The sequence below is a fragment of the Barbus barbus genome (assembly GCF_936440315.1).
Source record: "Barbus barbus genome assembly, chromosome: 38".
Classification (NCBI taxonomy): domain Eukaryota; kingdom Metazoa; phylum Chordata; class Actinopteri; order Cypriniformes; family Cyprinidae; genus Barbus; species Barbus barbus.
The window spans coordinates 4,229,774-4,246,438 of NC_136716.1; the positions used below are offsets into that span (position 1 = coordinate 4,229,774).

Sequence of the window (16,665 nt, forward strand, 5' to 3'; positions counted from 1 at the left end):
GCAAAACTCTGATGCCTTTTATTCCTTTTCACACAAATTTACAGAATTTCGATTAATAAAGCATAATTTTCGCACAATTACTTTACACAATATCATGTTATGACTTCAGAACAATATTAATATGTTGGGAGATTTGAAAACGAATGCTTTTGAATGTTAGCATCGCACATATCCAGCCTCGTATCTATGGGTTTTCATAGATGGTAGGTTTGTTCAGTAGCTCACGGAGTACAGAGACATACTTGAGAGGTGAGAAGCTCTGGATTTAATCCCGTGTAACTATGGTTCGACAAAACAGTTCAAATCTGCATATACGGAAGTTCAAATATCATGGTCGCATCAACAAATGCGTTTTTATATCAGTTTTCCATTTGTCAACAATATCGGGTAGGTTTAGGGTTGGGTTTGGTGCAAGACATATTTCCAACATGACAGAGCATTAATTTTTAGCGACGGCCCCCGGATATTTGAATTCTGATCTGAAGCAACGTAATAAAAATACAGCAATACGCACCTATATCAACGTAATAAAAACGTGCCAGGGTTTACGTACTGAACTTGTGTTTTAGCGCCACTCAGTGTACATTTCTCTTTGAAACTGTGGCGAAACGTGCAGTAAGGTACAAAAAAACGGTCTTGGTAAAAAGTGCCCCCCAGGTATGTTTATGCCATGAGACCAGGTTGCAAATTTTTTTTTTTATATATATATTGTATCGCAATCCCTGTATCGTGATAGTGACGTGACATACGACCAAGTGACCCATACTCGGAATTTGTGCTCTGCATTTAACCCATCCAAATTGCACACACACAGCAGTGGACACACACACACACCGTGAACACACACCCAGAGCAGTGGGCAGCCAATGCTGCGGCTCCCGGGGAGCAGTTCGGGGTTTGGTGCCTTGCTCAAGGGCACCTCGGTCGTGGTATTGAGGGAGGAGAGAGCGCTGTACAAAAACACACCCTACAATTCCTGCCGGCCCAAGACTCAAACTCACAACCTTTTGATTACGAGTCCGACTCTCTAACCATTAGGCCACGACTTCCCCAAATTTAACAATGGTGGTAGTAAAGCAACAAAATGTTTATTCATTTTAACACGGTGCAGATTATTGATCAATAAAGACTTCTTTTTACACAATACTATATAACCTCAAAACACTTTTATCGCAGTACATGATTTGTAAAGTAATACATTTTGACATTTGCATCACATAAACAGCTACATATTTTTGCCTTTTGTGACGAAGTAAACTTGCTTGGTAGCGCACCTGGTACACCACTGAACTCGAGTTCAAGTCCAGTGAAACACAAGTCACAATGGTTAGGTTTATATAGTGTAGGGTTTAGTTTAGGTGGTAGGCTACTTTTTTAACGCAGTAGAGCATTAACCTTTTATTGCCACCCAGATATACAACAATCAACATAAAACAATGCCATATTCAAATTTACCTCCAACATCCAATAAAAAGGCAACATCATATTGCAGAAATATTGCAGCAGACGCACTTTTCCAATGAGCCTGTGCTTAATTTTTCACATTAAGTTATTGGTATGCAGACAGTAAAATTGTAAATAGTTTTTGTTACATAACTAACATAACTTGTTTTTAACTATGAAAAACAACAAAAACTCACTGCGCCTATATTAAAAAGCCAAAAACTGATTATGGTTTGTAGTTCACAAAAATCCAAACACACTACTGTTGTAAGAAAATATGCACCATTAATGTAAAATATTGGTAAGATTTTAAAGTTTGCATTTCAGTTACAAGTGACCTTTCTCCTGCCTGATTGCAATGTTAACTCAAGGAGCCATATTGGATGATATAAGTCAAATGATCACAGTCACATGGCAAATCAAGAAACCATATTGAACCATGTAAGTCACTTGATAAAAAGGTCACATAACTAAAAACATGGTAACGTGTGGTGCTGCTTCCATAAGACTAATGCAGCCTTCAAATGGAGCTAGTAGGTTCCTGGCGCGCTATGACACGTCACGCATTCAATTCAGACACTACAGAGTAGCCAAAACAAAGAAACAATGGACGACCTGATAAGCTCCTGTTACATTATTCTTTACATAAAGGGATAGCTCACTCAAAAATTACATTTACCTTCAAATAGTCGCAAACCTGTACGACTTAAGACTGTATGAACACAAAATATAATATTTTGAAAAACTACATTGGACTACACTGGAAAGCAATGAGACACTTGTGATCCACAGAAGAAAGTAAGTTCAACAGGTTTGGAATGACATGAGAGTGAGTAAATGTTGACAGAATCCTCATTTTTGGGTCAAATTTATTTTTTTTATATTATTTAATACTGAAAATTGTGTTGTGTGAGGTAAGTCAAATCTAACTATAAGTATGCAATATTTCACTAACAGACAATATCACTAATAAAAAAATACCAAAAAGTTTTTTTTAACCATGGTACCCTATATATATTTGAGGTACCTTGGACACACATCAGACCAAAACTGTACTATGGTACCGCAGTAACAGTAAAAAGCAGAGCTTACAGCGTTATCTCATCTGATCTCATCCTGTGAACGAGAGAGAGGCCTTGGCTCTCAGGATCACTCACTACCAGCTTTATCTGAGATTCCACAGACACTCCCAGAGCAGGAGACAATCACAGATATGGGCATCACAGCTATGTGTGTGTGTAAGTGTGTGAGAGAAAAGTGAATTGTGAGATGACTGATCCCATACAGAAAAAAGGCACAAATTATGCATCTTTAATATCTCAATTGTTTCTCCTGGACAGCAATGATATTAAATGGACAACTAACACAGATTGAAAGAAAAGTGGATCATTTCTGCGTCACTAGTGATACCAAACAAAACTGTGATAATAATGACTGTTTTCTCACAGGTTTCCTCAACACTTCCTGTATATCTGGTTCATCTACTGAAACACAGCTTAAAAGCCGCCTGTATTAACAAAAGCAGAGAATCTGGGTGTAATCAAAGCATAAAATAACTTATTATACACTTCATACCTGATGCTATTTTACATTTTGACCCTTCTTAGCCAACGAATGGGATTCTGTATTTTAATCTTCACTACATTTCAGCTTTAATACGATTTCCTCATGCAAGAAATATGAAAGAATAAACCTGCTGTCTTCATGATTCCTACTCTCTCTGACAACAAAGCACTTGAACATGTCATTAAAAACCTGTATTTTATTTTCTGGGGACCATATTGACTTTAATTTTACAGACAAATGAAGATTAATTTTGCGGGATATTTTCTTTTGTGTTCCCCAGAACAAAGTACGTTGATGACAGACTGCTAATTTTGGGTGAACTGTCCCTTTAAAGTAATCATGCAACATAAATGGAAACTCCTGTAACTTTGGCCGTCAACCACAGCAGTCTGTGAAAAAATTAAACAAAAAACATGACCTCAGTTTGTCCCAGTAATGCTGTGAGGAATTAGGGTATGCCTGAGAACAGGCCTGTTTAGTGAACTGTGAGACTGACATTAAGAACTGGCAACACTGTGACAAGCTTCAGCTTCACAATACAGTGTGACTTTACAGACCCGATGTAAAAATGTTTGCTTTGTAGGACAATGTTAGATGTTTTTTTGTTAGTAGCAAATAGGTGAAGTATCAGTAGGTTGGAGTATTAGCAAAAATCCTGATTTTTCAATACATATTCATACTCCATGTGCATGTGCTGTTAGTTTAAAACTGCATTTGGGAATGCAATGTTGCAGTCCTGAGACAAAGTGACAACTTTTAAGTTCATGCTGATCCTCACTAAACTAATCAGAGAAGATACTCAGACATATTGTTTGAGACTGAATACCCAAACAACCCGCATGGCTCAAAATCACTGATTCCACAACAGTTACGCTCACTTTGAGAATGGACAGACGACTGATCGAGATGAATCCGGGATCTTTATGCCTGAATGGAGATATGACGAAGGAGTGGTGATGGCGCAGTGGATAAGACACATGCCTTTGGTGTGAGAGACCTGGGTTCGAATCCACTGTGAGACACCAATGTACACCCTGATCAAGACACTTAACCCCTAGTTGCTCCAGAGGTGTGCGACCTCTGACAGATATAGCAATTGTAAGTCGCTTTGGATAAAAGCGTCAGCTAAATGAATAAATGTAAATGATTCAGCTGAAATCAGGTCATTCACACAACGCATGTCAGAACATGTAAAAATGAAATAGAAAGAAATCATATTTCTTGAAAATTAAGACCGCCTATATATAGTATAATGTAAAATATAATAAAAAAAAAATGTTTTGTTGATATGCAATATTTTTATGACATCCAAAATTTCACATTAATGTGGCCTATTTCGTTTAACCTTTAATTTTTTATGTATTTGCATTATTTTATATTTTTGTATATTTGCTTTTCCAGTTCACACATTGAAATAATATATGAAATAATATATTACATATTATTTATATTATAATATTTAGGATATTATTTAACAGCCCTGACTGAAAACAAATTTACTGGCACAACAAGAATCAGACAAGACTAAAAAGCACCGTCACGCCAGGGCTTCTTCTCCACTCCTCTCTGATGTCGATTCTTTTCTATAAATAGATTGTTCAATGGATTAGATTATTGGTGATTGGATTATTCCGTGAAGTTCCCTGCTGACCAGATAATCATTTCAGTGCAAATACCGTAAACAGGGTGAACCAGCCACTCAGATGGCATATTGAATATGACAACACAAGCCGGGAACAAACTCTTTAATCTATTTAGCTTTTTGTAAATGGCATAATTACTACTCTGAGCAGGAGAATCACAACCTGACTATGAAGAATCTATCAACATTACTGCCATTCAACTGTTCATAAATTCAGAAAAAAGTTAAATAGTACCACTAAGCAAAAGTTCAGGTTTCCCCTAGGCAGAGAAATATAATTGGTGTCAAAATGTCAGATATTTCCATCATTTCCATAACATTTTCATAACAGAATATTACATTTTTCCCCCAAAATCTCTATATGAATGAATGCAATACTTATGATACAATGAATCAACAAATGCAAAATGATGAAGTCGTGGTCTAATGGTTAGAGAGTTGGACTCGTAATCCAAAGGTTGTGGGTTCGAGTCTCGGGCCGGCAGGGATTGTAGGTGGTGGGAGCTCTCTCCACCCTCAATACCACGACTGAGGTGCCCTTGAGCAAGTGACCGAACCCCCAACTGCTCCCCGGGCGCCGCAGCATAAATGGCTGCCCACTGCTCCGGGTGTGTGTTCACGGTGTGTGTGTGTTCACTGCTGTGTGTGTGTGCACGTTGGATGGGTTAAATGCAGAGCACAAATTCCGAGTATGGGTCACCATACTTGGCCGTATGTCACTTCATTTCAATAACAACAACAACAAAAAAAAAACAGTAACTGCATAATTTATTCATGCTGCAAGTTTGTTTTGGTACTTGGCCACGACTTGTTTTCTAAAGCGTTTTTGAAAAAAATGCATACCCCACCTTTAATAGAAAAGCAAAATGCTATTAAAATGCAATTAGCAATATGCAGCCCTAATAAATGTCATTTGTCAGATCATTATTGTTATCAACTATTTCCTACTTCATAAATAAAATATAAATAAATACATCTCAGGTCATTTCTTGGCCAGAATACGATTCACTGTGGACCAGACTCTATGCCAACAGTCAGAAGTCTGGCTGTGTGAGACCATGGCTTGACCACATTGACCTGAGCAAAACACATTTCATGGTGACCTGAACATCTTCCGCTGCAGTTCTCTAATCTGTACAGATCAGAAGCTCATGCTGAGGGGCCCAGAAAAGCACATCCAGCACCTCTCGCCTCCTCTGTAGGAGACTAAAATAGCTGCTGACCTGAAACTTGTTTAGTTAATTCGTGTCAGATGCATCATTGCTCATTTATTGGTAGAGGTGGGAGAGTTCAGATGAATATGCTGAATTAAGCCAACTAAAGACCTCAGCTCTATGCACACTTAAAACCCTATTTTTTCTTCTGCCATGCTGGTGAGCGCTCAACACAACTAACTGCAGATTACAAGGTTGCCTTTGTGTTGATTTGCACATACGTACATAGAAACAGAGACAAATATAGACGCGACAGTGCTTGGGGAGACTTCCTCTAACGGACCAGTCATGTATGAAACAATCAAAGGTGCCAAGTTTGAGTCTTATAATGCGTGTTTGACTTCACTGAGACCTCTAACCTCTAACCAAAATACAGCTAGATTTGCATGACGGAAATTTCTTGAAGGAAATAGCAGTTGATTACAAGGCAGCAAAGAATATACCTAAAGTTTAAAAGTCCAATCATAATTCAGTACGCAAATGACTAAGAAAAAGCACCAATCATGATTAATTAGCATTTTATTTTTTAGCTCAGCCATCATAGGATAGTGGCATGTGTCAATGTGTGATTTGCAAACCTTATTCTAAAAATGTACAAAAACCAAACATACTGTAAATTAGATGCATAATACACTGTATCTACAAATTCATGTTTGAATTGAGTATGTAAAGTGAATCAATTTATATTCATTGAAACATTTTCTTAAAAATCTTACTCTGAGGTCACATTTACCATTTACTCAGTTTTTGCAATGGGTTCAAATTTGTCATTTATTTGTGGATTCGCCATGTTGACGAACAGAAACCTGCTTTGTTTTAATTTCCCGTATACCATTTAGAATGGAGGTTTAGAACAAATCCTAAGCAGAATGTTTGAAGTATATCAACAGTTTTGTTAAAAAGCAAGCTCCTTTGAGGAAAGTACATGGCCGCTAACATCTTAATAAACCATTATAGTCCTTAAATCATTTTGTTCTAATCAAATGTGAAACAAAATAGTCCCATGGTTGATGATGCATTTGTGTTGTGAGCAGTGTTTGCGCTCGGGGGGACTCTGGGGTCATTTCATTTGTATTCTCCTGTACGTGTTGAAAGGTGGGCCTTTTGTATTACGTTTCCTGAGAGCACTGAGTAATGATGAGCGAGGAACCAGACGTATCCAGCTCCCTGGGGGACCATTTTCACTTATGCGTGAGACACCTTCACTCCTTCTCATCTGATATCATCTGCTCAGGATGAGATATTAAAGCCAGTTCCCTGTGAGGACGTCATGTTGTTCCCAACAGGGGTCTTTTGATGGCCAGATATTTTACAGCTCAGCTTAAGATGATCTGCAAAACAGACTTCAGGCCCAAATGTTATGAGCCACTTAATGCTGTTAAGACAATAACTACTAAAAAACCAGCAACATCCTAACACTATCCTGAGCACCCTAGCAACAATATAAGAACATGCTGACAAATTCCTAATGGACAAGCACAACTCCTCAATCAGAAAATTCATATTTCCTCTTAGGGCATCAGATGCTTGTCTGGTGTTTTTTGTTATTTTGTAACACAAAATAATGTATCATCTCTTAGAGGACTGACATCATTCTGAATAAGATGAAAATAAACCTTCAGTTAACATGAAACCACCTGTTCACAGTACACCAAAAATGAAAACTATAACAGTAACTGTAATGATAACTATATTTACATTCACACCAACATACTATAACGCTATGTCTATTCTGAGCTCACTGCTAGTTGTTCTCAGTGTGTAAAAAATCACTGTTAAAAAATCTAAAGTTGAGAAAACTTAAAAGTTTAAAGGCAACCAGCTTCAGCAGATTGAGTTTTCACAATGAAAATGACAAGTTGAGGAAACTCAAAATTGTGCTGAAGATGGTTGCCATAAATTACGTTTTCTCAACTTTTGATTTTTTACAGTATGGATTTTGATTGGCTGTCAAAGTTTTTGCTGTTCATAAGGTGAAAAAAAATCAGTCTAAAAGTGATTTTTGTGATATTGCTCTTCTGTATCGTTATTTAAAAATAAATTATTAATAAAACATTTCATTACATGAAATAAAATAAATATTAAATGTAATGATATAAACAATTTTCCCCCAGCTAATTTGGGCAACGTTTCATATTTTTGTGTAGTTTCTAAAATAACTAAAACTAAAAATTAATGAAATAAAAAGTAACAGACATATACCTAGTAAAAATGACATAAAAACACAACAAATTACAAAAAAAAATAAAAATAAATAACTTTAAAATTTAAAATCAAAGTGAAAATTAAAAGAAATCTAATACAAAATATTAACAAAAATGATCATATATATCAATGATATTAAAATAATACTGGCCACTGATTTTGTCATGGTAATTATGTAAGACGAACATCCGATTTTTTAAATTACATTTAATATTTATTATATTTTATTTTTGTTCAGGAGCATCTGTGACATTTTATATTCCGGATGTGTAAAAGAATCACAAAGTGAGTCTGAATCAGCAACTAATAACTTCAGGTTCTATGCCAGTCCAAATCCTGTACAATTCATAGCTCACGCAGAAATGACAACTCTATATCTTGACAGCACACATCCTCATTCACATACATTATATGTAACACTGCAGCCAGGATATTCATCAAAAATTCACTTTTAGGGTTTTCCAAGGAACAAAAAATATCCTACTGGTTTGGAATGATGTGAGGATGAACAAGTGATCGTTTCTGGACAAACTTGCTTTAAAATTTGTCCCTGAAGGCATTTTCCATTTTGTAAAAATAGAACTGGCACAGACTTACCACTTAAATTTGTAAGAAAAGTATTAAATACTACTTATGTCTCGAATGTCTAAATGACAAATGTCATTGTCGCTGCATTCAAATTCAACATTTGAATAGAGACCCAGGCTCATCAGTCAACAAGTCAGCACAGGATCCTACAGGGTATCATCACAGTACACAGCTGGAGCTTTCAAAGACCCACACCTGAATCAAACAGAGGAACGGCTGGGATGAAAAACGAGAAGGCTGGAGGCTTGCCAAACCTCACGTATTCATGCCATGCACTGAACAGCTCATTCTCTGTTTATTCGTGCATAAACAAAAGCATTTTTCTCGTTTAAATACAGTGACATGAAATTAATCTTGGGAACGTGAAAGTCCAAGCAAACATTTGCTCCAGAGATCATTCATTTTTTCTATCTCATTGTAAACAATCAGAAAGAGGGAGGTCCGCCAGCGAGGACTGTGGGAGCTGAGAATGAAAAACCAGAGAAAGACTATTTGAATTATTTATGGGGCAAGAGTGATGTTTATAAGAGGGAGCTGAAATGTTCATGGAATGTTTAAGAGTTTCAACTCTCATTAACGGATTTATTTTGAGAGAGAAGATCATGCCTGTCAAATTAAAAAACATCGCCTTGAGCTATAGATCGCAGACAGTTACAGTATGGTCTGGATCAGCAACACATTTTCCTTAATTTAATTAAATGCGTGACTCAGAGGAATCAGACCCATTGATCTGATCTTACTCTCCACCAAAAAACAAAAGCGCAGCATTCAATAACTCTCTCTCTGAGGCAGAAAATGACTGTGCATGTCTGGTTCGCAGGCCTCTAATAGCACTGTAATCCTCCTCTGTTTGAGAGGTAGCAGGTTCCCAAATGCCTCTGCCTCTCTTTCGGTCCTGTCCCAACCTGCAACCATGGCAGGCCCACTTGAGCAGGGCAGGATGAGGAATTCTCAGCATTCCACAGGGTCAGAGGACTGGAAGAACCAATCAAAGAGCCACTAGCTCCTGCACAGGAAGAGAAGATAAAGCAGCACTGGGCACTCCGTGCTGAACGAGCTGTTAAAAGAGGTTGTAAGGGGGCTATATATTTGTTTTGTGCTCTGAAAGGCTGCCATCTCTGCAAAGGGATCAAGTCGGGATATGAAGAGTTCACTCTGGGAGGCTTAAAATTGTCTTGACATTACATTTTTACCCCTTTTACCACTTAAAGCATATTCATGATCTTACTGTGCATGATTCATTGGTGCACTTTATTCAAAAGATAAAGTATTTGTGCTTTTATTGAAGAATAATACATTTCTCTGACTTTCTGTAACCTCTTTTCTCCAGCACCAGTCAGCGATGACTTATCATCCAAACAATCTAAATGAATAAAATACAATGAAAGCAAAATGAGTTGCAAACAGATTTTCCTTTTTTTTTTTTTTCTCGTTTGGTCCCATTTCCTTATGTTTTGTCACAGTTATGATATGAAGATGATTCTCCGTAACTCAAAAGGTTCAGAGAAGTGGGTCCAGTGCTATTTTAGTATCATTGATATGTTTTTATTAGTTTTTAATTTTTTTAAATGGCTTATTTTTTTTTACTTTTTGAGGGGACGATTTTTTATTTATTTACATTTTTAATATTAGTGTTTTTTTATTTGTAATGTTTTTTTTTTTTTTTTTTAGTTAATGATAATAGATTAATAATGATATGTTTTTGTCAATATTTAAATTCGATATTTTTATATTTCCATTTAACTTTTAATTATTTTGTTGTGTTCTTGTCATTTTATTAGATTTGTTTTTTTTATGTCTATATAGTTTTTATTATTTTATTTTATTATTTCAGTACATTATTTAAGTACTTTAGAAAAATGAGTAACACAAGTAACAAAGTAACAAAATGTTTTTTAAGGTTTTAGTTTTAGTTAACAGTAATACGTTTTCTTTATGGTTGACTTTTCTCAGTTGTGCGTTACTGAGGTGCTTTAGGGCTGAATTGAAGTTGGGCTGCATGAGGACATTTTATTGATGCATCTTATGAGAGCGATCTAATCAAATCTCTCTTTACTGTAGGCCATGTTTGTCTAAGCAAGGGCACTGCGGAGACCCCTCTCTTCCCTCTGCATTTCCTGAGAGATGGAATGTGCTGGCTCAAACTGAAGCGGTTTCAGTGAAACGAGAGAAATACATTTCTGCTGTATATTTTCACTGCTTTTCTGCATTTGTCAACCAAAAACCAAATGTCTGCATGTTCTCACTTCAGCTGACATGAGGAGTGTGAACTTAAATAATCCAGAAGTGCAAGCGATTGCCAATTTACAACATGCATTTAACACTACTTTAGTGCGTAAATGAAGACGTGTAAGCTTGAAAGAGACAAGGGAGGTGAAGGATGAACCTTTATCATTTTTTTTAGGGAATAAAATGCAGTTTCATTAACTAAAACTAAAAAAAATGTTTCTTGAAAAAAAAAAAAACATTAACATTACTCTTTTTTTTTTTTTTTTTTACTTAAAGTACTAAAATAAGTTTAAAAAAATAATAAAAACTATATTGACATAAAACTGAAATCAAATAAAATGACAAAAACATATCATTATTGGCTATTTGATTTCTTCCCAAAGATGAAATATTGATGGCAAAAATGGTTTTAAATGCATATTTTTTTAATCAAAATCTTATATTTAGATATAATATATAGTCTTTCTTATTATAACCTCCATAAGAATATTTTACTCCAAATTTGAACTACTGTACTGCAGAAAATAAGTACATTAATAAATTAATAAACAAACCTCATACTCTTCACTATTGAAAATCATCCTGTTTGGGAACAATAAAAAAATAAAAACTGAAAATAAAATAAAACTAAAATACAAAAACTAAAAATCTAAATTAAACTAAACTAAAATAAGAATTAATTAATCAGAATCCATTTGAATATATTTTACAAGCAATCTATCAATCAATCTATCTATCTATAATTATTACATTAAATTAAACATTATTATTTATAGTAATATTTACATTATTTAATTAAATATTATTATATAATTAAATTGTTTTATATAGTGACATACATGAAGTCAGAATTTTGAAATGTAATTGTAACTTTATTCATTTCAATAATTTTAAAGAATCTTTTGCAAATAATCCAAGTCAGCATAATTAAAATCAATTTCACGGTTAATTATAAACAAATTATTTTAGAAATTTTACAAAATATCATTATAGACACCATTATATATCTTTAGGTTCACTGCTGACTTTATTAGCTGGCCTTTCACAAGCTGGCATGTACAGTTTTACAGCATAAAGCATCTTACAGGGTGTTATTAAAGGGAAAGGGGAAGTGGTGTGTGGCCAAGTATGGTGACCCATACTCAGAATTTGTGCTCTGCATTTAACCATCCAAGTGTTCACAGTAGTGAACATACATCCGGAGCAGTGGGCAGCCAATGCTGCGGCACCCAGGGAGCAGTTGGGGGTTCGGTGCCTTGCTCAAGGGTCGCACCTCAGTCGGGGTATTGAGGGTGGAGAGAGTGTTTTTTTTTGTTTTCACTTTTTGTTAAAGTGAGCACAGCTGGGTCTTTAACCGTGCATCTGCCCATCTAGCCATCCTAGACACAGATCCTAAATGCCATTTCTGTGCCAGTGTCCCCATCCGCTTATGAGCGATGGACACACTCACCGTGACCATGTGGCCCCTCTCATGTTTCAGTGCCTGGACATTATCATGCTCCCTAGAGGGCACAGCATCCATTCCGTCCTTAACAATAACACTGCGTTAAGTGGCGAATTTATAACAGCCTGATGAAGCAGAGAGGTGAAATGATTTAGGTGATTACTTTCAAAGCAGTGTCATCGACTAAAACATGCGCCAAGGAGATTCCTCAGTTCTTTGAAGTGCCTTCAGGGCCTGTAGATAAAACTAGACGATAGGCTCTTAATTAGCAGGAAATCACAAATAAGGAAAGAGCAATTTAGGGGAACTCCCTACCATCCCACAACAGAGGCATAGCTGACAGCTTCACAAAATACATAAGCAACAATGATATACAGCACATTCAATCCATCTTCTCACTAAAGTGAGGTGCTGACCGATATTCGTGCTGCTAATTCTGGTGCTACATGCTTTGATATATAGCAGGGGGCCATTGCTGAGAGTTATCCTTTTGAAAGCAGCCACCGAGAGGGTAATAGGTTTATCAGGAGCATAAACAGTCTGCAGGCAACAGGTTATACCGGCACAGGATATGAAGGCATGACAAAGTTCTGTCGTACAAAACCTGCATATCTTTGAAGATATTTACTTTAAAGCAAGAAAATAAATCTGTGCACTTCTGATAACAGACTTTATCTTATATAAAAGTCTAAAGAAAGGATTATGTTTATATCCCATTGTTTCTTTCTTTGAAATGAAAGCACAGCCCACATTCAGCTATAAATCCATGTCCGAGGTGTAATTTACTTTGGCATAGCCAGCGGCAAAAATTATACAGGTTCATCTGGACCTATGTCTCATTTCTCATAACAGGGAGAAAGATAATGCAATGATCTCAAAGTTGCAGTATTCTACTGTCCTGTCTTTGGCTACATGGTTTGAACACAGTCTTATTGTTTTGACTGTTCCTGCCGTCTGTTGGCATGCTAACACCCGTCCTATTTCACCGGAAATGTCCTCAGAGGGTAACTAGAAATTGTAAAGCGATATAGACCATAAAAACAGCTTGCACACCGTTTACAGTACTATCAAATGGTGCCATTTATAGTCATGTTCAAGTATACAACTGTACTTAAATTAAAAGTAAACAGCAGATCAAAAAAACGTATTGTGATGGTTCAGTGATGGCATCAGATGTCAGTATTGTGACGTATACTGTAGCATAATACTGAATGAATATCATATTTATGAAAAACATGACATTGCCCAAAAATGTGTGATTTCACCATGGCAGTATCAAGCTTGGTGGTAGGTAGCCTATACTTTGTTAGTGTTTATAGCATATTTACTTCAAGAGAACTTCAGTTAGGCTATAATATAAAGCAGAACAACTCAGATAAAAATCAAAACTGCAGATGAGTAGCTAAATTATGGCGTCTGCGCAATTTGTGAAAGTTAAAGACTCACAATGAACAGGTCGGGTTTCGTTTGAACCATTCGGTTCGTTTGAATGAACCGATGCACTGAAGTTTGCAGGGCTGCCTGAATATCCAAGCTACCCAATAATCATGCGGACACCAATGTGTCCAGTAGCCTATTATTAATGGTAATATTTAGTAGTCTACTCTAGACATTTTATAATGTTGTTGTGTTAGATTTACTCTTGAATCATTCTTTATAATGTAGTGACTAGGCTACAAACGCTTCTCAAATCAGTTGAATCATTCAACAGAATCGGTTCAATAGTCTAAATGATTCGCGAATCGGACACCACAGCGCTGCAGGTGCGAAAGAGAGGTTGTTTTAGTTTATCTGGATACTCAAAACTAGATATTAATGCATGTGAATGAATCTATCCAAGGAGCATAAATATCTAAAGGTTTGTGATGTTGAATATGCGGTCGTCATTTGTATCCCTCAGCGCAGAAAGAAAGAAAAGAAGCTAAATGTAATATCATTCTGGTAGCCTACTTACAAGTTCTTCTTTGTCTTTTCGGTCTGTTTGTGCAATGCAACAGAAAATCCAAATAAGCTGCCCTTGGTTTTTCCTTCTTTGATGACCGGGAACTGCACGTCAATGTTAAATCCAGTGTTTGTTTGAATCGCGCAAATCACCAAGACGCACAAGTGCAGAGACTTTCCAGCCATGTTTAATATTCCCCTCTCTCTCCCTCTCTCTGCCACTTGCAATGAGATTGAATAGATCAATCACACGCCATAGGAAAGCGTCTTCTCACTCTCTGGCACTGAGCTGTAAGGTGTTTCTTGTTCTCGGATCCCCGTCTCCACACAACCTGCCGCTGTCCGCCACACTTCACCAAACCTCAGCCCTGCTTCCCCAAATAGAGGACTAGATACGGCCCACAAGTCTGATAAGAGAGAGAGAAAAAGCCCTTAAAGGCAATAGTGCGCTCTCTCTCTCTCTCTCTCTCTCTCTCTTTCTCTCTCTCTCTCTCTCTCACACACACACACACACACACAGTTGCACAAGCCTCCACTTGCTGTTGTGCTGCACATACGATTTCATTTTTCAAGGTTTTGTTATTAAAATTTTAACATGGTGTGCATGGGTGAATCCTGAGAAAACATGTCCAGGTCACATTTCACAACAAGATCTACAGGAAAACAAACATTAATGATTAAGTTACCCTTTTAGTGTCCATTATTAATATTATAATATTTTTTTTACATTAAAATCAGTAGGCTATAAAGTCAGTACAGTAAATGCTATCATGATGCATAGACACTTTTGAATTTAAATATGTACAGAAATGTAATTAGGCTATTTTTGACATTACAATAATAAAGAATTAATTATTTTTCTGAATTGGGTGAAAATGTGCTGAATTGTCATTAAAATATCACAATGGGATGCACCTAATTAGGTTTTATTTTTAACCAAAACTTTATTTTTAAATTAAAAAAGTGAAATATGCTACAAACAGTTCTCAACTGAATCATTAAACAGAACTGAAAAGCTTTGTTTTGGAAAGCCGTAGCATTCTATGCAAATTCTTATTAATTATCAGTCTGAGAAAGTGTTTGTTCAGCTCCTCGTGAGAATCAAGACTCTTGACTCCCTCAGATGAGCTAATTGGAGCAGAACTGCCATCACACAAGAGTCCTGATAAGAGCAGTACTCAAAACAGATCACCAACAAACGACTGACCCCAGGTCATCACAGCATGAATCAACTTAACAAATACTGGGGAAGGAAACAGACTGAAATGAATCAGTGACCTCACATGAAGTCTTTCTAACTTTCAAATAACATTACTAGAGATTTATATTAGTTTTATGAATCATTTGGCCTGTTAGTGCATTTGGGTCAAGGCTTGATTCCACTTGTGTCATGGAACCTTAACGCCACCACCCTCCCTCTCTGATCTGCCTTGTCATGCCTTGGAGTTTCTCCTCCCTTTTTCCAGGAGAGGTGGGGGATGGACGTTGTGTGGATGGTTTTGAGGGGGGGGGGGGGGGGGGGGGGGGGGGGGGGGGTGCACCCACTGAACTAAAATAATAGCTTTGTAGATAGCAGATCACAGGAAAATGACAGACTGCCCCAGCTTCTGTAAGAGGGAGGAAGACTCCAACTCATGGGAAAACACAGAAGCAGATACGAGTCTCCAAGTAGATCTCAATCTTTTAAAAAGGCTTGGAAAGTTTTTTTTATTATTATTTTCTACTAAATTCTGTAACACTTTATTTTAGGGTCTCTTAACTAGTTGCTTATTAGCATGCATATTACTAGAATATTTGTCATTTATTAGTACTAATTAAGCACATATTAATGCCTTATTATACATGACCTTATTCTATATCCCTAATACTACTCAATACCTAAACTTAACAACTACCTTACTAACTATTAATAAGCAGCAAATTAGGAATTTATTGAGGGAAAAGTCATAGTTAATAGTGAAGAAATGTTCCCTATTCTAAAGTGTTACCCTAAATTCATATTCCCTATAGATGTGCTTTTGGGACCTTTCTGGGTTTTCCTTAAGCCTTGCACTGTATGCCCACGAAAATCATTAGAATGATCCATTTAGGGCAATCCAATGAAAACACTGAAATATTTTGGGCAAAAATGGAAATGGCAGAGTCAATCACACTATGAGATACTCTTCAGCAACAGGAAATATATTTGGGGTAAATATTTCCATATCCAGCAGCTTTCAAAAACAGATTTAAATATAGTGGATAAATTAGTGATGCTTGTTAAGACAAACATCACTATTATTGCGCTCCTATTTTTTCTACAGACTTAAATGATACCCAAAACTTAACAACTACCTTACTAACTATTAATAAACATCAAAGTAGGAGAAATTTAATGAGACAAAAGCCATAGT

At 36.4% G+C, this 16,665-nt stretch overlaps 1 protein-coding gene across 1 annotated transcript in view; it reads right to left on the reverse strand.

Annotated features, from left to right (window-relative positions):
* The window catches only part of LOC306858118 (integrin alpha-3-like), a 38,671-nt gene extending 23,956 nt beyond the window's left edge, over positions 1-14,715 (reverse strand). Inside the window, exon 1 of the mRNA XM_079398518.1 lies at positions 14,286-14,715. Coding sequence (XP_079254644.1) covers positions 14,286-14,458 — 173 coding nt within the window. The 5' untranslated portion in view covers positions 14,459-14,715. The remainder of the gene's footprint in view (positions 1-14,285) is intronic.
* Positions 14,716-16,665: the final 1,950 nt, after the last annotated feature.